The sequence below is a fragment of the Sus scrofa genome, chromosome 1 (assembly GCF_054392235.1).
Source record: "Sus scrofa isolate SSC_HxYL_T2T_F1_AM1 chromosome 1, Sscrofa_HxYL_maternal_Yorkshire_Landrace_v2.0, whole genome shotgun sequence".
NCBI classification, from domain to species: domain Eukaryota; kingdom Metazoa; phylum Chordata; class Mammalia; order Artiodactyla; family Suidae; genus Sus; species Sus scrofa.
In genome coordinates this window covers 206,703,629-206,725,513 of record NC_139383.1, presented here as the reverse complement: position 1 = coordinate 206,725,513, position 21,885 = coordinate 206,703,629, and the positions used below count along the sequence as shown (strand labels likewise).

At 36.6% G+C, this 21,885-nt stretch overlaps 1 protein-coding gene across 4 annotated transcripts in view; it reads right to left on the bottom strand.

Annotated features, from left to right (window-relative positions):
- REXO6 (RNA exonuclease 6 (putative)) overlaps nucleotides 1-21,567 on the bottom strand; it is a 43,357-nt gene extending 21,790 nt beyond the window's left edge. For 2 of the 4 annotated variants that reach the window (XM_005660054.4, XM_005660055.4), the window contains exons 1-8: nucleotides 21,297-21,567; nucleotides 17,363-18,522; nucleotides 16,853-16,942; nucleotides 13,454-13,661; nucleotides 12,865-12,983; nucleotides 11,628-11,780; nucleotides 3,048-3,144; nucleotides 251-313 (exon numbers count right to left, since the gene is read on the bottom strand). In XM_005660054.4, coding sequence (XP_005660111.3) covers nucleotides 251-313; nucleotides 3,048-3,144; nucleotides 11,628-11,780; nucleotides 12,865-12,983; nucleotides 13,454-13,661; nucleotides 16,853-16,942; nucleotides 17,363-18,522; nucleotides 21,297-21,477 — 2,071 coding nt within the window. In that variant the 5' untranslated portion in view covers nucleotides 21,478-21,567. Of the gene's footprint in view, nucleotides 1-250; nucleotides 314-3,047; nucleotides 3,145-9,089; nucleotides 9,476-11,627; nucleotides 11,781-12,864; nucleotides 12,984-13,453; nucleotides 13,662-15,320; nucleotides 15,396-16,298; nucleotides 16,943-17,362; nucleotides 18,523-21,296 lie in introns of those variants that run through there. The other 2 variants (XM_084983282.1, XR_014820540.1) reach the window with 2 other exon arrangements.
- Nucleotides 21,568-21,885: the final 318 nt, after the last annotated feature.

The window sequence follows — 21,885 nt, the reverse complement described above, 5'->3', positions numbered from 1 at the left end:
CATGCAAAGTTTGAAAGTTTGAGCAGCTCTACTCTTGTTGACTAGATAGATGTTGATAATTCAATACAAATATTACTTGAAGTCCATTTCTTCATATCCAATTTATAGTAATTTTAAAAAGGCTATCACATGTACAAAGCATGCAGCTGATCCTTCACAAACACAACAGTTTTTATGGTTTCATTCTACCAAATTTATTTCTCCTTTAAGTCACAGTTACAAGGGCCTATCAATATTACAGTAAGCTTACCATTTTTCTTTTCATTCTTTTTCAATTCAGTTGTCTCATCATCATTACTGATTCCAGACACATCTAAAACATACAAGAAATTTTCTTCTGAGATGAATTATTTTTTCACTACTTCATAAAAACATGTAGAACATAAAAAGGTCTATTAACATGGCAAAATATTTTTTATTTTAAAACAGCTACCCAACCTATAAGGGCAAACATTTTCATAACCAACTCCAAGTTGGGAAAAAGGTAAATCTACTGAACTACCAAAAACATCAAGATTTCATATTTGCTAAAACTAATACACTTTGACTATTGGATACGGTGTGTTTAAATTTGAATCAGTGGGTTTTTATCATTTACCACAACTCTAACAGCTTGCAAACCATTTCTATTTTCACTGAGAATGTTTAAAATATATACTTAGACCTACATGCTCTATTCTATGTGCTGTATCTAATATGAGCAAAAGAGAAGAAAACTAGAATACTATGAAAATACTAACCCAAGAGATCTCATATATTTTATTACATGTATTTAAGTCTACTTAAAGTGTTATACATAAAAAATGCCATAAAGAAATTACAGATGATTTTTTTTATATTCCTGAGAATGGAACAGCCTTTCAAAGCATGACAAAAAAAACTCAGAAACTACAAAGAGAGAGTTCCCTTCGTGGTTTAGCAGTTAACAATCCCGACCAGAATCCGTGAGGATGCGTGTTCAATCCCTGGTCTTCCTCAATGGATTAAGGATCTGGCGTTGCCATGAGCTGTGGTGTAAATCACAGACGCAGCTCGAATCCACTGTTGCTGTGGCTTTGGCATAGGCCAGCAGCTACAGCTCCGATTTGACCCCTAGCCTGGGAACTTTCATATGCTGTGGGTGCAGCCCTAAAAGGCAAAAACAAACAACAACAACAAAACAAAAAAAACTATAAAGAAAATATTGTATTTTGAAAATAACTTCTATATTATTAAAAAAAAACAAAACAAAAAAAAACTTTTGGAGTTCCCGTTGTGGCTCAGCGGCTAACAAACCCAACTAGTATCCATGAGGACATGGGTTTGATCTCTGGCCTCGCTCAGTGGGTTAGGGACCTAGCATTGATGTGAGCTATGTATGGTGTAGGTTGCAGATGTGGCTTGGATCCCATGTTGCTGTGGGATTCAACCTTTACCCTGGGAACATCCATGTGCCCTGGTGTGTCTCTAAAAAGACAAAAAAATATAATAATCTTATAAATAATATTGAAGCACAAGTGACAAACTGAAGGAAATACTTGCAGTATATTAAGAGGATATATGGAAAAGGCTGTCCCAAATGAACAGGTCAATTTTAAAAGGGGCAGAAAGATGCAAACAGGGAGTTCAAAAAGAGAAAAAAGAAAGATCTACAACTTCATAGCGAAAAACAAAAAAAAAAAACCCACCAAAAATCCTAAAATAACCTTATTTCTTATATATATACCATCATACCCTGAAAGAGGGTAAATGATAAAGTTTGGCAAGGTGTGAGAAAAAGCATATACATGCCTACATTACCAGTGGGAAACATAAATGGACTCTTTGCAGGGCCAGTTAATACTGACCAATTTTAAACAAGCATACCCCTTCTGCTAACTTCTCTGTGTACAGGAATTTATGGAAATAATACATATGTTCAAGTTTAAGGAAATGTAACAGGAGTTAACATTTATCACAGAATTTATATTTGAAAAAATATGAGTGATCTAAATACTCAAATGCTTTTAGTTTCATCTATATTATAGATTCCATACAATAGTCATTAAAAAGTATGTTATAGAACTAGACATTAATATAGATTATAGATTAACTGACTAATGACTTCTATGATACTTTATTAAGTGAAAAAAGTCAGACACACTATATATAATGATTCTATTTATTAATATTAAATACACATTTGCATGTAAGGAAGGGTCTATGAAAGAGATGTGTAAGTGAATTGTCTTTAGCTGCTTTTTAAAAAAATGTTTTTCTGAATTCATGAATTTGAATTCATGCCATGTACTCTCAATGGGCGTGGTATTGCCCTCAAGGGAGCAAAGCTGGGTCTTTATAAAAAAAAATTTAGGATATTACAGAGGCGTGTGACTTTCTATAACTCAACCTTACCTGACAAAACATTATCCTTTAGTACTTAATTTTATTGGGAGGGGGGAGGTAGAAAAAAGAGTGTCTAAAAAGATTTCTTAGGGGATAAAAATCACTTTTTAAAAAATTAATAAGTACTATTCTACAAGGAGCTAAGTTACTTTTACAATCAGAAATCAAATTTAAATATATCAGTGATAACCTCTCCCCATGAGGTTATATTTGTATGTCCAATTTCAATTTATTTTCAACAACAAAAATTGCCACTTACATATTCAAGAGAATATTTTAAAACACACATTTTATTGCATATCTAAAAACAACCTTACTGGAGTTCCTGTCGTGTCTCAGTGCAAACAAATCTGACTAGTACCCATGAGGACGCAGGTTCGATCCTTGCCCTTGCTCAGTAGGTTAAGGATCTGGCATTGCCATGAGCTGTGGTGTAGGTCGCAGATGCGGCTCGGATCTGCTGTTGCTGTGTCTGTAACAGGCCGATGGCTAAAGAACTGACTTGACTCCTAGTCTAGGAAACCTCTGTATGCCATGGGTTCAGCCCTAAAAAGAATAAAATAGAATAGAATAGAATAGAATAAAAACAACACTGCTACTGAAGAAAACATATTCAATTTCAGGTGTTAATCAAGTTTATCTTATCTATCACTTCATCCCTTCATTAACTGAAAAGAAATTACCTTGGTCTCTCAACATCTTAAGAGTATTTATTGCTATGTTCACATACATATTTCGATTTCCACAGCGTTCATAAATGGCCTTTTCTTCTATTTTAGCCTAGATCACAAAATGCATAATTAAATAAAAATATTAGGTCTAAAGTCTATGAATAATAAACAACATTTGCAACATAATGGAAACATGGCAAAACATTTATCTATCTCAAGGGATGGGACGAAATTGGTGCCACAAAATAAAAAGCAACTTATTTTACATTTTGTGTTTATGCTTTTTGAGAAAGAAAGAAAGAAAAAGTAAACTTAATCCTGGGTATCTAACCCAAGAACTAGACACTTATCTTCACAAACTAAAGACCACTTATGTTTGTAGAGAGTGCACAGTAGAAAGCCTCCAATTTACATGAGGACACTGAGGCTCAAGAAAAATCAGCATTGTGCTTACTGTTGTAAAGCAAATCATTGAATCCAGCTGTGCCTAAATGCCAAACCACAGAGAGAATGTCATGAGGGGTTGGGAGAGAGTGCAGAAGACAAGACAGAGATGCTGAAAAAGACAAAGCTGGAAGAAAATGGGTAACATTTCTTTCTAAGAGGTTCATTTTTTGTTTCTCTTTGCTTTGTCATTATTCTTTAACTTGTACAGAGTCCTAGAAGAGACAGAATTCTGGAATGGCAGGAGAAGAACTTTCATGAACTATCCCACAAAAACAAAAATACTGACAAAACAACAAAAACCAACTATCTAAAACCTATGAAAATTAACCAAAGTCACAGAAAAAACTGAAAATTGTCCAGGACAAACTACTGAACCATGGTAATACAGTGGAGGTCTATACCATTTTATTTTGAGGCTATCCCCATGCCCTCTTCCTCCCCAGTTTAGTAGCATTATAGCTGCAAAATATTGGCAGCCTGGTCGACAACTCAAAGGACAGACTTCTTTCAGAGCTCCATTAAAAACATCATCCCCAGAGCACCATCAATATTTTATCTGAAAGAGCAGCTCCCTGGAAACTCTCTAGGGTGCAGTGAGTATTTGATTTGACTTAGAGCTCAGCTCATGGGAGAACCTATCCCCATAGCATTATCAAAACAATAGCAACTCAGTGGCAATATGGCAGCTACCTAAGGCTATGATTTCAGTTGGGTAAACAAGAATTTGGCAAGGAATTTAAAAGAGAAATCTGGAGAACTAGATGACCCCAAGGAATTCTGAAAAGCTCTGACATTCTTAGCGGATAAATGGTGAGTTAAGATATTAAGATCCCATTAACTCACTAGTGGTTGACCTTGAAACACTGCACCAACAGAAAGTCAAAGCTAAAGCTGTCTTATAAACTGGAATAAGTTTGAAGGCATGCCTTCTCATATAGATCCTTTGTGGAAGGGAGGAAAGGGGTGGGAGATGGACAGACAAGGTTAGAAACCTTTCTAATCATTCATTGGCTGACTACTAAATTGCACTAACACAGGGTGACTCCTATGAAGTCATCCTTAAAATAAAAAATAACTTTAAAAAATGTCACCAGAGAACTCAGCAGGCATACACTGGAAGCAATACAGAATCTATAGAATTAGTTCAGAAAAATGAAAAAAACCTAGCAACAAAACAGTAAATATGACAAAAGAGTTGCTACAATGTATTATTTAACTGTATAGTTGTCTACAAAAAGTCATGAGACCTGTAAAGAAATGGCAAAGCATACCACAAACAGTAAAAAGTAACCAAGAGAAAATGCTCCTGAGAAAGTCCAGATTTGGGACTTAGTAGACACAAACTTTAAATCATCTATTGTAAAAGTATGTTTTTGGTTTTTTTTCTTTGCTTTTTTTTTTTTTTTTTTTTTAAAGGGCCACTCATGTGGCTATGGAAGTTCCCAGGCTAGGGGTCAAATCAGAGCTGCAGCTGCCAGCCTATGCCACAGCCACAGCAATGCAGGATCTGAGCCACATCTGCAACCTATACCACAGCTCATGGTAATGCCAGATACTTAACCCACTGAACAAGGCCAGGGATCAAACCTGCATCCTCATGGATACTAGTCGGTTTCCTTACCACTGAGCCACAATGGGAACTCCCTGTAAATATGTTTAAAAAATTAATGGAACAATATCTAGAGAATTAAAGGAGGCATTATTTTATATTTCATCAACTTGATACTATCAATAAAGAGAAACTGTAAAAACAGAATAGAGGTTCTGGAGTTTAAAAAGCACAAAAATTTTATGAAAAATTCACTGTACAGGCCCAACAGATATGAGATAGCACATAACTAATTAGTGAGCATGAAGATCAGCAGAGATTATTCAGTTTGAAGAGGAGAAAAAAGAACAAGGAAAAATGGTCAGAGCCTCAGACCTGCAGAACACCGTCATACATACCAACATATGCATAATGTGAGTTTCACAGGAAAAGGAGAAAAAGAAAGCAGAAAAAAATATTAAAGAAATAATTGCTGAGTAGTTATGCTGCGAGCCACAACAATCTAAACCAACTATAACAGAAAACATAAAAATCATTAAAAAAAGAAAGAATTGCCAAAATTTCCCAAATAGTGTGTAAAATATTAATCTATAATCCATGAAATTCAATAAACTCTAAGTAGAATTTATTCACCAAAAGTCATACCTGGATATGTCACAAACTGATGAGAGTTAAAGATAAAGAATCTTGAAAGTAGTAAGAGAAAAATGACATCATTTATAAAATACCTTTCATAAGATTAAAAGTTAATTTTTCACCAGAAACCATGGAAACAGTGGACTGACATCTCAAAGTGTTGAGAGAAAAAGACTGTTAACCAAGAATTCTATATACAGCTAAAATCTTCTTTAAAATGAAGGACAAATTAAAACATTCCCAGATAAACTCCAAGGGAATCTGTTACTAGCAGATCTATTCTGCAAGAAATGCTAAAGGGATTCCTTCAGTCTGAAAAGGACATTAGATGCTAGTTTGAATCCACATGAACAAATAGAGAACACTGGTAAATATAACTTCATAAGAAAAAGATAATAAATATGTTCTCGTTTGTAATCTACTTCTTCTATTTTAAGAGATAATAGTATGAAGCAAGAATTATAAAAGTTAACTATGGGTTTATAAACATAATGATTATACGACAGTAATGCTAGAAAGGCGGGGTTAGCAAGGGAGGTATACTGGAATAATTGTTTCATATACTATTGAAATTAAGGTAGCTTTAACCTGAATTAGATTGGCACAAATTAAGATGGTAATTGTAATCCCAGGGCAAACAGTAAGAAAACAATTGAAATACATAATCAAAGAAATGACATAGGCATTTAAATGCTATACTGGAAAATATTTAACACAAAAAAAGCAATTATAAAGGAAATAAAAAGACAAGATATAAAAATCAGATAGCAAAATGAATGACGTAAATTCTATTTTATTAGTTATTATTCATTGCATTATATGTAAACGGATTAAACATTTGGGGGGAAGTGTGAGTCAAGTGAGTGCTCTCTTCAAGACATATACGAAATTCAAAGGAAGAAAAGAGAGGAACTTCATAAGCACTAACCAAAAGACAGTGGAGTAGCTACATTAGTATCAGAAAATAGAGTCTTTAAAACAAAAGTTGTTACTATCGACAAAGAAAGATATTTTATAATGAGAAGAGGGTCAATCCATCAGGAAGACATAACGATTATAAAGAAATAAGTATCTTATATCTGAGTACCAAAATACACAAAGCAAAAACTGACAGAATTGGGAAAATAACAACTCAGAAATGAATTGGTGACTTCAATACTACATGTCAAATAATGGATACAAGTCAGAAGATCAAGAAGAAAATGGAATACTTCAACAAAACTAGGAAGCAATTATACCTAATAGACATTGATGGAACACTCCACACAAGAGCAGAATACATATACTTTGCAAGTACACATGGAACATTTTCTTGGAAAGATTCTATGTTAGGTCATAAAACAATTTTCAATAAATTTGAAATGACAAATCATAAAAGGATGTTCTCTGACTATAATGGTATTACATTATAAATCAACAACAGGCTATTTGAGAAATTCACAAATATGTAAATTAAATCACACATTCCTAAATAACCAATGGGTCAAAGAAGAAACAGAAGGGACATTTAAAAATTCTTGGAGATGAATGAAAATGGAAGCACACATAGCTTATAGGATCCAACTAAAGTAGTGCTGAGTAAAATTCATATTGTAAATGGCTGTATTACAAAGATTTCAAGTCAATAACTTTGCCTTCCACCTTAAGAAACTAGAATTTTAATAGGAAACTAAATCAAAATAAAGTAAAAGGAATAAAGTAATAAAGACTAGAGTGGAAATAAGTGAAATAAAGAATTAAAAACTGAGATAATCAACAAAACTAAAAGTTGATTCCTTGAAAAGATCAACAAAATTGATAAAAAGTTTTTCTGGATTGACCAAGAAGAGAGAAGGCTCAAATTATTAAATAATAAAAAAGACATTACCACGTAACTTACAGAAATAAAAAAATTATAAAGAAGTACTGTGAGCAACTATATGCCCAAAGTAGAAAATTTAGATGAAACAGAGAAATGCACAAAAAATCCACAGTTACTATTGTACTTAATGAAGAAAGACAAAGCTTTCCCTCTAATAAGAGGAACAAGATGAAATTCCTGTCGTGGCACAGCAGAAATGAATCTGACTAGGAACCATGAGGTTGCAGGTTCTTTCCCTGCCCTTGCTCAGTGGGTTAAGGAACTGCTGTGAGCTTTGGTTTAAGTCGCAGATGCAGCTCGGATCCTGTGTTGTTGTGGCTGTGTTGTAGGCCAGCAGCTGTAGCTCTGATTCGACCCCTAGCCTGGGAATCTCCATATGCCATGGGTGCTGCCCTAAAAAAAAAGCAAAAAAGAGAGGAACAAGATAAGCATGCCTCCTCATATCACTCTAACATCACTTCTATTGCACTGGAGGCTTGTGCCTAGAGAAATTAGAAAAAAAATTACATTAAAAGTATTCTGATTGGAAAAAAAGAAGTAAAGTCATATTTATTTCAGATTACATAATCTTTTATAAAGCAAATCCCAAGGAATTCACTAAAAACTATTAGAATAAACAAGTTTAGCAAGACTGTAAGATATAAGCTCAAAAATCAATTTTTATATACTTATACCAATTTGAAAATGAAATTATAAAAGCAATTCCATTTACAATAGCATTAAAATGATTAAAATACCTAGGAATAAATTTAACAAAAGAAGTTTAAGACTTGTACACTGAAAATGACAAAACTGTTAAAAGGCATTAATGATGATCTAAATAAATAGATGTTCATGGTTCACAAGATTTAAAAATGGTAATACGCCACAAAAATTTCTTTTTCTTTTTCAGCTGTCCCATGGCATACAGAGCTCCTGGGCAGGGATCAGATCTGAGCTACAGCTGAAACCTACTTCACAGCTATGGCAACTCTACATCCTTAACCCACTGCTCCTGGCAGAGGATCAAAACTGTGTGCCAGAGCTCCAGAGACACCGCTGATCCCATCGTGCCACAGCAGAAGTTCCAGTACTCCACAAATTGATCTATAGATTCAAAACAATCTCTACCAAAATCCTAACTGGATATTTTTGCAGAAAATATAAGCTGATCTTAAAAGTTATATGGATATAGCAGGGACTAAAACAGTCTTGAAAAAGAACAACAAATTTGAAAAAGTCATATTTCAAATTTCAGTACTTACTACAAAGGTACAGTAATTAAGACTGTGTAGTTCTGGCATAAGGACAGAAATAGAGATCAATGGAATAGAATCAGAGCCCAGAATTTATGGTCACTTATATTTACAACTGATTCTTGACAAAAATGATGAGATAATTAAAGGAAAAAAAGTAATCTTTTCAACAAATGGTGCTACAGCAGCTGGATATCCACATTCAAAAGAATTAAACTTGACCCCTACCTCACACCTTATGCAAAACTCAACTCAAACCAGATCATATACCTAAATATAAGAATGAAAACTGTTAAAACTATTAGAAAAAAACATAGGAATAAATCTTTGAGATCTAATTTTATTAGATATGATACCAAGAGCACAGGTAACAACAAAATAAATTGTGACTACATCAAGATAAAAAACATTGTGCTGCAACTTATACAATCAAGAAATGAGACAACAACCCACAGAAAAAAAATTGTTTTATCTGCTAAGAGACTTGTATCCAGAATATGTAAAGAACCCCTACAACTCAGGAGGAAAAAAAAAAAAAAAAAAAAAGGGCAAGTAACTCAAAATATGGGCCAAGGATTTGAACAGATATTTCTTCAAGAAGATATACAAATGACCAAGAGGTACATGAAAATATATTCTATATCATGAGTTGTTAGGGAAATGCATATCAAAGCTGTAAGTGAGCCACAACTTCATACCCATTAAGATGGCCCTATAAAAAGACAGAAAATAACAACTGTTGGTGAAAATGTGGAGAAATTGGAACCCCTGTAAGTTGCTGGTGGGAATGTAAAGTGGTACAGTCACTTTGTAAAGCTGTTTTGTAATTTCACAAAAAGATAAATATAGAATTAGCATATAACCCTAGAAATATGCTCAATGGAAATGTAACCATCTGTCCACACAAAAAGTTGTACACAATGTTTATTTGTGTACAAGTGTTCATTATTTATAATAGTCCCCAAATGGAAATAATCCAAATGTCCATCAACTAATGAATGAATAAAAAACTGTGTATTTTTTAGAATATTATTTTTGCAGAATATTATTCAGCAATAAAAAGAAATGCAGGAGTTCAATTGTGGCTAAGCGGTTAACAAACCCGACTAGTATCCATGAGGATGCAGGTTCAATTCCTGGCCTCACTCAGTGGGTTAAGGATCCGGCATTGCCATGAGCTATGGTGTAAGTCACAAACATGGCTTGGATCCTGCATTGCCATGGCTGTGGCATAGACCGGCGTCTACAGCTCCGATTGAACCCCTAGCCTGGGAATCTCCATATGCCACAGACGCGGCCCTAAAAAGACAAAAAAAAAAAAAAAAAAAAACGGAAATGCAGTAATGATACATGCTATAACATGGATGAACCCTGACACTATGCTAAGGGAAACTTTAAGCCAGTCACAAAAAAGCACATGATTCCATTTTTATTAAATGTGTGAAATAGGCAGATCAATAGAAATGGAAAGTAAATTAGTGGTTTCCTAGGGCTGAGAGATATGGAGGAGTGGGGGAGTGACAGATGAAGTGTAGAGGGTGTACTTTGGGGATGCTGAAAATGTTTTAAAATTGATTGTGGTAGCGGTTGCACAACTGTGAATATGCTAGCTTCTAAACTATATACATTAAATGGAAGAATTGCAGGGTTTGTGAATTACATCTCAATAAAACTGTGTGGTATAAAGAATCCTTAAATTGGCTCTTCCTCACAGCTGATGCATGAATCTCCTGTTATGATGATAATTTAGCTTTTAGTCAAACACTTTCAGCAACTGGCAGTTTACTGTTTTGTGAATACGCTGCTTTATGGACAGCTTATTAATTACAAAGGTCTTTTTCATAGTGATCTGAAATCTGCCTCTTGCTGAATCCACCTGTGGTCTTTTATAATAACCTTCAGAGTCACCTGAATTAGCCTTAATCAGAGGAAGAGAAGCACAAAACCCAAATCTAGTACTTAGACATGTGTTTGTCTAATAGAGTTTTAAATCTTAGACTTGAATTTCCAAACTGCAACAATCAGAGCTGAGAAGAGTCTGTCGGCTCAGGTGGGACCTAGCCTGTCAAATAAGCCACAGTCATCACCATTCCACACTGGATTTTGAAGATATTCATGGGGTGGGAGCTAAAGTTATTGCTACTGATTTGAAAGATTGCAATTTGGAAAAAAAAGTTTTGAGTAGAACCTGCATACACAGGTGCTGCCAAAGGACAAGACATGGCTTATAAATGAGCATAGTAGATGTGTGTAATAGGGAGCGGTGGAGACGGTGGCTCACTAGACAGTATATAAAGGGGAAGACACTCCTCAGATTAATATACTCCTGGCCTTGATATGAAATCACAGGCCTAAGATATATTTGTCTTTTTCAGGGCTGCACTTGCGATGTGTGGAGGTTCCCAGGCTAGGTGTCCAACTGGAGCTGTAGCTGCCAGCCTACGCTACAGCCATACCAGATCCGAGCCACATCTGTGACCTACACCACAGCACATGGCAACACCAGATCCTTAACCCACTGAGCGAGGCCAGGGATCAAATCCGCATCCTCATGGACACTAGTTGGATTCGTTTTCTGTTGTACCACAACGGGAACACCCTTAAGACAGTTTTAAAAAGTAATCAGAGTACTTTTCTAAAAGTAATCAGAGTACTTTCCAACTTAAGACCAGAAAAGTGATTGGATAGGGAGGAAAAAAACAGGCCCATTGCCTGGTTTCAAAAAAAACAGAGGAGAAAAACTGAACAAAACTGTTGGCTAATTGTGCCGCATGAGTTCTATATTCATTGTAATAGTTATTGTGTGTGTGTATGTGTGTGTGTGTGTGTGTGTTTTATGGTAAATTACATTATTTAGTACTGACCTTGTTAAAAGCATCATCATCTGTTTTGCAAAATCTCAAATATTTCTCAAAAAAGAGGTTGACATAGCGTTGTCTTACTTCATCAGGTACTTTGGACAAGGATTCTGATGTTCCTACAGCCCGCTTCTGATGAGCCACTTTATATTTCAACATCTTGTTAAACATAAGATCATTGATTAGAACAGAGAATACATGCATTTTCTGTTTAACATTCCTACTATGTGTATGAAAGCAGTAAAACTATCTTAGGTAAGTTGATACAAAAATTAAATTAAAAATAATTTCAAGTATTAGATTCATTAAGAGTAGAAAAAAATGTGAGAAATAAAATTATCTACACTCGCAAAAGGGAGAAATGAGACTGCTGCCTTATGTCTGCCATTATCAGGGCTGATTTGATTACCTGTCTAATCACTCAACTGTTTCCACATCCAGATTCATAGAGCCATGACTTGGTCCTCTGATGAGCATATAGGAAAGTTTCTCAAAACAATTCTTAAAACAAATATATGTCCCAATGCCTCTCAGTTATCATTTGACTAAGAAAAAGCCTTAGGCTTAAATAAAATTTATGACAGATCTGTGCATATTCAATATTTAAATGATCCGAGCTAGAAACAAGTTTAGCATTCCTTTTGAAGGGCTTAAAAAAGACAGAATTCTAGGATGAGTTAATCTCCCTACTTTTAGGGAGGGATAAAGACTTAACACTGACAGGTTGTTTTCTGCCAAAGAATACATGGTGAAGAGAAAAAAAAAATCATTGACACAAGGAGAGGAAAAATGACTGAAGAAGGTTGTACTATCATATTACTCATGGCCATTATTTCCTAACGCTCTCTCTGTCTCTCACATACTTAGACAGATATACCCCTCACCAGATATGGCCTGAAAGACATAATGCACAACTTTTCTCTGAAAAAACTGAAGAGGCTTAAATTAATTATAGCCACAGATGTTTTAGGTCTGAAAAAATGCCAAATATTTCCAATAATAAGAAAAACAAATTAACTGAAAGTGACACACAAACACAAATCCCATGATAAAATGAAAATAACTATCTAATAGTAACCAAAAAAAGCTTGACAATATATCTTAGCAGTAGGTTTGGCATTTATCTGAATTAGGGGTCTTCAGAGAGAGAAAAACATAGTCACTCTCCAAGGGGCCCTAATGTCGTTAGAACATGATGGTTATTAGGAATAAAATTCTGGTCTTCAGATTGAGTTCATAGTACCTTCACAGGAAAATAAGGAATACTTTTCACAGGAACATGTGCTCTGTTTGGCTTTGCAGCTGGACTTTCCTTCGAAAGAACTATATCCATGTGAAGGCTGTTTGATGTACGTGAATTTTCTAAGACATTTCAGAGAACAAGAGAAAAAGGAAAAGGTAAATGTTAATGTCATTAGTCTCAGATGATTTGAGTTTATTTCCATCATTAATTCAAAATTTCACAACACTTTATTTATAAGCTTGATTAAAAAATACATATTTTTTCTTGAAGAAAACAAAATGCAAACACAAAAGGATCCCAATAACCAATTCCAGTATAACCTAGAAGAACAAAATAACCTAGAAGAACAAAATTAAGTAATTTATAAAGCAATTTGCTCCATGTAAGAATGTGTGCAAAATACTACCATTTATTGCTACCATATAGGGGATAAATGATTTAAATATGCTAATCTTATTATTTCATGTAAAGCTTTATGTAATTGACTTAATGATAACTGGGAATATATGGGTTTCATAGGAAACATTTTTAAAAACAAAGTATAACCCCATTTATTAAATAAGTAACTAAAAAAAGATTTTCCTCATACCTCCTGAGGCTTTCCTTTGGATCTGAGAGGCTGGACATGCAACTGTATTTTTCTTCTCTTCTGAAGTGAGACTAACAAAAGCCTGCCCACCCTTAATGGCAGCCATTATCTGCACTGCCTGTTCCTGGGCCTGGAGGAGTCTAGTGTGACTAACCAGTGGTGGGCCTGGTCCCCTGAATGGGCTAATCATCTCTTTACTGGTTGGAACCTATAAAGCATCAGTATAAAACATAGATGATTTTAAAAATTGTTAAGATGGATAATTTCACTTTCCTTTTGCACAAAAGCTCCTTAGAATTGACTACATGAGATCCAATACACACATAATTGATCCAGTACACATAATTGGAGTACTCCTGAAATAAACTGAGACAATAAAACCAAACAATTTCAGCATATAATTTAAGAAAATTTTCTTGAAATATGAGGAAATTAAATTTTATATGAAAATGACACTTTATTTGCAGTTAAAATGTTAATAAGACATATTCTACTAAAGTCACCAGAATTCAAATTTAAGGAAAGAATCCTTTAGGTAATGAGGCAAAAGTATCAGGTGACCCACACAGGGAGAAATAGGCTAGCAGCTGACTTCTCCACAGCAATATTCATTACTAGAAGAGAAGGGAACATATGAAAAAATGTTCAGCTTCACTAGTAACCAAACAAATATAATATAAAACAAGGAAACAGAATTTCACTCAAATTTACAGGTTAAAAAAATTGCAATACCCATTTTTTGTAAGGTTTGTGAGAAGGGAACCCTGAAACACTGTGTAAGACTATAAATTACCACAATCTTTTTGGAAGGCAATGTGTCATATTTTAAAAATCATAATAAACTTTTTACCTATCTTTTGTCCAGTTACTTCCATTTGTGAGAATTTAAGGAAAAAATTGCTGATGATACCAATACTTATTTAAATATACGAATTTGGGGGAGTTCCTGTCATGGCTCAGCAGTTAGTGAACCCAACTAGCATCCATGATGTGGATTCAGGTTCTATCCTTGGCCTCGCTCAGTGGGTTAAGGATCTGGTATTGCCATGAGCTGTGGTGTAGGTCGCAGATGTGGATTGGATCCTGCGTTGCTGTGGCTCTGGCACAGGACGGTGGCTATAGTTTCAGTTGCACCCCTAGCCTGGGAACCTCCTTATGCCACGGGTGCACCCTAAAAAAAAGAATTTGGGGAGAAAATACATAGCATAGTAAAATGAAAACTATGAACACTACAGCATTTGCAATTAAAGGAATATAAAGTTAGCCTCCAAAAAATTTTTTTCATAAGAAAGAGAAAAGGGGAGAGAACTAGTTTAGTAAATATCTATAATATCTGACCCTGGGATAGGCAGGCATTTCACTATTTCCATTTCACAAACATGGAAAATGAAACAGAGAAATTAAATAATTTGCTCAAGAACATTCAACCATCCTGTGAAGAACTGGAATTCAGGCTGTTATATATGACTTGGGAGCATAAACTCTTTTTATGCCCCGCAGAAGATTCTTTTTTTTTTTTTTTTTTTTTGGTCTTTTTGCCATTTTCTTGGGCTGCTCCCGAGGCATATTGAGGTTCCCAGGCTAGGGGTCGAATCGGAGCTGTAGTCGCCAGCCTACGCCAGAACCACAGCAACAAGGGATCCAAGCTGCGTCTGCGACCTACACCACAGCTCACGGCAATGCCAGATCCTTAACCCACTGAGCAAGCCAGGGATAGAACCCACAAGCTCATGGTTCCTGGTCAGATTTGTTAACCACTGAGCCACTACAGGAACTCCGAGCCATGCAGAAGATTCTGTCAGTTCATACCAAGTACAAATAATGTAAAGACTAGAGCAGAGAACTAACTGTTTTTGTTCAATAATACTTTTTTTTTTTTTTTCATATGGAGGTTCCAGGCTAGGGGTTGAATTAGAACAACAGCTGCTGGCCTACGCCACAGCTACAGCAACACCGGATCCAAGACGTGTCTGCAACCTATACCACAGCTCATGGCAACATTGGATCCTTAACCCACTGAGCAAGGCTAGGGATTGAATCCGTGTCCTCATGGATACTAGTCAGACTCATTTCTGCTGAGCCATGATGGGAACTTCCAATAGCATTTTTTAAACACAAAGTGTTAAAGGAATATTATTTGCTGCAATGAGTCTTCAGCTTCTTTATATGTTGCAAGAGATCTTCAGCATTTATAATATATATTTACAAGAGGTTCAAACTACTTTGAAAAACTACAGTCCATTCTCCTTATTTCCACTAGTTAAGTCTTATAGAGTCCCACAATGAATTAGTGAATACTGAACCATGCTCCTAGGTGCAGGTGAGCATCTGGTCTCAGCAGTTTCATCAACCAATCAATACATAACCTTGTTTTATGTGTGTTTCCATTTACAGATGCTTCATTTAGTATATACTGCTCATTCATTAACAATGAATTTTTAGTCACCAGCACTATAAGTCATGCCTGAACAAAGGTAACACACATATTTTCTCTGTAGGCACATCACAGCCTGCCTGCTCCAAGAAACACCAGACAGCACTATACTTGGGGACCATTTTAAATTAACAAATTCATTAAGAAAACACAAAAATGCAGAAAACATGGCACTAAATAGACTGAGATAAGAACACTGGTTAACAGTGTGACAGTGAACAAGAAAGCAGTGTTGTGGTAGTTCCCATCATGGCTCAGTGGTAACGAACCTGACTAGTACCCATGAGGACTTGGGCTCAATCCCTGGCCTCACTCAGTGGGTTAAGGATCCGGCTTTGCTGTGAGTTGTGGTGTAGGTCACAGACATGGCTCAGATCTGGCATTGCTGTGGCTGTGGCACTGGCCAGTAGCTATAGCTCTGATTCAACCCCTATCCTGGGAACTTCCACATGCAGCAGGTGCAGCCCTACAAAGCCAAAAAAAAAAAAAAGAAAGAAAAGAAAGCAGTGTTGCCTTGTTCACCCTTAGCTGGGAATGTGCATGTGCATGTCAGGCAATTCACTCTTTTTTTTTTTTTTTTTTGCCATAGCGCATGTCTACAAGAGGACCAAAAAAAGCATGTCTTGATTTTGTTATAAATTAAGTTTACTGAATAGGGTTTGTGAATACAGAATCTGCAAATAATGAGGACTGCCTATATTAATTTATCATTAAAAGTTTATACAACATAACTGTTTTTAATGGAAATGTTAGATAATGAGGGAAAAATGAAGGATTTGGAAAATGCTTAAAAAGAATCAATTTACTGACTTACCACTTGTGCCCCCTGGTGGATAACAAGACAATAACTACTAGAACATACCTGAAGCTCTAAATGGTATGTACTTCATAATGTGTCTACTGAAGGGGTGGGGGTACGGGAGACAGAAGGAGGGCATGAGAGTAAGAGAATCAAAATGACTCACATCAAACTTGGCAGTGTGTGCAATTCTCTTTTTTGGTTTGGAAATATTTTGGTAATATAACATATCTAATTCCATTTGCTCTTCTGAAACCTAGATGGAAAAGATAAGAATCATCCAATTTCAGTGTGGTAGTGGCAAATTTATCATGTTTCCTGAAGAGCCACAGGAATAAAACTACAAAATAGTGGGCAAATTATTTAAAATAATTCACAAAGTAATTAATTTGGATAATCTGACATGCATAGTTCCTATAAAAGATTCCTCTAATTTGAGAGATCAACTATAAGTTACTACATCTAATACCATGACCTCTGGAAACTGTCAAGTCTGCAAAACATCATGGCTGGCCAATTATCAAGGTTTTTGCCTTGTCATTCTAATATGCTAATAATCATAAATATTAGAAATACATATTACAGATATTATATAAAGTTTATAATATAGAGAATGTTATTTAAGGGAAACTCCTTTAGATTTTGGAAAATGAGAATTAAAAAAAAGGGAACTAACCTGCTTAGTCATTTCTCTCTTATGAGCTTTGGTTTGTGTGAACTCACTGAAAATTTGAAGACATTCCTTCATAGTCTTATCAGAATCAGAGAGTGTGTCGTCTTCAGTACATTCCTTATCAAAATCAAATTCAATTAATTTTCTGTCTTCAAAAGTATTTAAGTCTTGACTATCATTTTGTACTCTCAAAACCTTTTCTTGTATGTGATCATCTGAATATGAGAATTGGGGTTGACTTGGTGAATATCGCCATTCCATGTTTTGAGTATCATAACATGTTTTTACATGTCTCCTGCTCTTTGGATAACTTTCATTATGATGCTCCTTCTGTATTTCTTTGTCACAGGGAAGTGCACAAGATGTACTTTCTTCTGAAATATAGACATACTTTTTCTCACTGGTGAAGCTTCCCATCTTAGAAATGTGGTTTTTAACACCACACAAGTTTATGTTAGTTTTATTATCTAGTGAGGTTTTCATAAGTGATTTTGGTGGTTCTGATCTGTTACTGTCACCATCTCTTTGTGTGGTTAGCTGGGTCTTGTCTACTTTTTCCTCTTCTATGCCTCTGATTTGAAGATTTCTTTCCTTTGGGGGTATTACTTGTACCTTTTCATCCATATTCTGATATTTAAAGCCTCTAAATGGTTTAGATTTCTTAGAAGAAGGAATGATTGGAGGTACATCCATTACAAGATCATCTTCATCAGAATCTTGAAGATTTATTTTAATTCTTATTGGTGAAACATATGGACTCTCCAGGGACTTGTGGTAATTTCTACCCACAGATTTCTTCCAATAGCAGGAGTGCTGAATATCAGTCTCACTCTGTCTTGCTCTAGATGACCCAAGCAGCCCTGCAGAATAATTGAGCAATGGGTCATATTCAAGGTCAGTTGCTGGACATTTGTGGTCCAACACATATTTTCTAGGCTGATTCTCTCTATTCTTTGACGGTTCATTCCACTTCTCTTTTGAAATCAGGCTATTTTCAGGAAAATCTTGTCTCACATTTGTGTCATTCAAGGAGGCCACAGGGCTTTGTGACAGCTCTTCAAGTGCTAAAGTAAACCTGGAGAGTCTCTTCTGCTTTTCTTCAACTTCACTCTTGACTGATTCAATTTCTTTGTTGATTCTTTCCAGTTCTTCCATAGTTGTGCCTAGTGTTAATGGAAGAGGAGTTTATTTCACCTTTAAATTCACTTAATATGAGATACAGACTCCATAACATCCTGAACAAGCAGTTTCCTATCACAAGGACATTAACTCTTCCAAACCCAGCCTTAAAAACAAGGAATTGTGGAGTAACCAGTCAGTTCTTGGAATGAGAATGAGAAGTCAATGACTATCACTGATTCAGTCCTTCAAATGTGTAGCTCATTCACATGACTGATTAAAGTACATTCATGTCTTCTTACTAGAGTGACTACATCGGTGGGACAGGCCACGTTTATACACAATTATTAAGGTGTCAAACATGACATGGTTTGGACATACTCTATTTGTCTTATTATTTACCAACAAGCGATGATTTGGAAACAGTTCAAATAGTTGAACGCCACTTACACAGAACTGTACTTAGTCTTATACTCCAATACATATCCTCTGCCATGAGTAAGAAGTATTTAAAATGCTAGTCTTAATTTAGTGGTTCTTAACATTCTCACTAGGGTCCCTGGTGTTCTACAAAATGCCTCAAACACAAAGTTAAGAAAAACATACCCTTCCATGAACATCCATTAAAAAAAAAATAAATCAAACAAAACTCGAGAGCAGCTGGATCCACACTCCTGAGGAAACCCAGGACAGTGACAAGAGATAAGGCTTGGCAGTCATGGCTGTTCCCAACACCTGGCAGCTCCTTCCCGATTTTTCACTAAGGAAATCACAACCCCTCCCTCTTTCCAAGATATGCTTTCCTATGTCAGTTATGAGATACTTTACACACTTCTCCTTTCTCCAAACAAGAGATTACAGATATGAAATACCATCCAAATTATACTTTTTAAATCTCTGAATTTACTTTAGATAAACTAAATGTTTTGGTAAGACACACATGCTTCCTCTTTACACAATGAGCTTTCTCTTGGCTCACTAGCCTTTCAATTTACCATTCATTTTCTATTAAGAAATTAACTCTATTGAAATCCAAAACAACATGTGTGATAAAGGTGTATGACATTTTGATGGAGAAGAAAAAAGGTGAAGGGCAGGCACAAGAACGAGAATTATTCTACAAACATAAACTACTCTGATTTCTCTTTGAGTAAACTTGTCAAGGGGAGTAAACTCTGGGTTACCAACTAGAACAGCATTCTGGCATAAGCTGGGTTTTATTCGGTTGCCATGATTCAGGAAAGGCTGCTTAAGCAGTGCGTTGAGGGGGCTTTTGGGAAAAAAAAAAAAAAGAGAGAGAGAGAAAGAAAGAGATTATACTTTCCCTCTATGTCACAAGTTAAATTTTTTTTTGTTTCCCCTCCATCAGAAACTAGATTTGGAAGGCAAACTTAAACACTTTGAGGCAAACTTAATCTTTAATCAGGTTAGACATGATCGGGAACAGCTCCTTCTGATTTGTAAATACTCCTAGCCACAACCGGAGCCCCATCCTACCCACTGCCTTTCACCAGAGCATAAGAAACTCCTTAGAGTAATTTCACATTGGGGACGGCGGTCAGGGAGCAAGGAACACTCACAAGCCTCTGAAAACCAGCAAACCTGTACGTTCCTTTCTAGGATCCAACGTTCCCAGCAGCTGGCAACCACCAGCCTTCACACGCCTGCCCACTGAGTGCTCCTCGCCCCGCCCACTACCGTCTTGACCACGTGACCTTGGCCCCGCCCCACCCACCCATCGGAGCAGCTGGTGTGGTCTGTAAAGCCGGGCCGCGGGTGTAGAGTGGGGCGGCAAGCTGAGCCTTCGGTAGCCGGGGCAGGTTCTTTTCAAATGACCAGCCCACGCCAACTATCTTCCTGAATGTCACTAAGATGCCCTCAACCCCAGTTTCAGGAACTGTGTGACCACATGAAAAACACTCTCAAAATTTCCATAGCCACCATCATTGCTTGGTATATCTCGAACATACTTTATGTAGGAGAGATAAACAAGCAATTTAAGTTTCCTGATCCTAGGTATGCAATGCTGGGAAGATTTATTCTTGGGGTCTCTAACAACTTGGTTTCTCCTTGAAGGCCAATGCTTGTTTTTCTCTTGCCAAGAACATCCACTCTATAGGAACTGTCCTGAAGTAGCTAAGGTGGGGGTAAACAGTCCTCTCTGAGGACTGGAGAAGAGGAAGATTATAGGCTTCAGAGAAAGGAAATGCGAGGGTGTTTTGGAATGGGAGAGAGACAAGTTAAAAAGGAAATGGTTTTATTACTTCCTTTCAGAGGAAACAGATCAGAGGTCCAGACAACCTGTTTAGGAAATCCAAGTTTAGTGATGACATGCAGGGTCAGCAGGGAACAAGTATGAAGACATTCCCCCTCCCAACACACATACACACCAGCCTGGGCTCTAAGACCCTCTCCTGACTTCTAGACTGGGAGAGAGGGTAGAAGAAAGTGGACATCAGTAAGGACTATTTAATACTCTGCTTGCTCCTCCCGGAAAACTTGACTGCAATTTACAATGATATCTACAGTGGTATCTGCAAGTTATGCCAACTGAGGATAAGAAACCAAAATTTTAAAATATAATTGACATCATCTCTTTTGGCCGTTTTCGTCAAGTAATGCTACATTAACTTTCTCACACCACAGTACTTGAGGACTGGAGACAAGTTGTGTGACTCAAAAATAACCCTTACACCTATTTCCAATCAAGAAAATTTGTGGTCCTTTCCAAGGGTAGGTGGAGGATAAAGGCGGGAGTAATTGATAGCTAACCCCTCCCCAAACCCACCTGACATTCTTCCCACAAGCCCTTTCTCACCCATGGATTCGACGTGGCTCCTCTGCACCCGGAGCATTTCCAAGCTGCTGCAATCACTTGACTCACTCATTTCCCACCGCATTTCCTGGTGCTTGAACTGGCAGTACAAACGCTGGCACGGACCCTCGGGGCTGTCAAAAGGGCACGGAAAATGGCAAAAGTAACCTGCAGAGGGTAGCATGGGCTAACTGCTCAAGACCACCTCCTCTGGCTCCAAAACTGTGAGCACTACTGACAATACCAGGCAGAGATAAACAGTAGCCCTGCTACCACTTTCCCCGGCAGGGTAACGCCTTATATAGTCCTTGCTACTGGAAGGTGGAGCTTCGTAGCTTTCCCAACCAATAGGGAGGCTGAAGCTGGCGTCAGCGGAGAAAATGGGATGTGAGGGAATGACTTTGATTGGATGGTAGGCCTGTGACAGGTGAGTGTAATGTAGTGAGTGTAATGTGTGTGTCTGCGCTCCAAGGGAAAAAGGGCCCATGAAGACCTAAGCTACACAATAGGCAAAACAATTCCACAAGAGCTGATAGAGCCTTTGGATTAAGGAATCTCCTGCCTTAAGATGCCTACCTTGCTCCTAAACAAC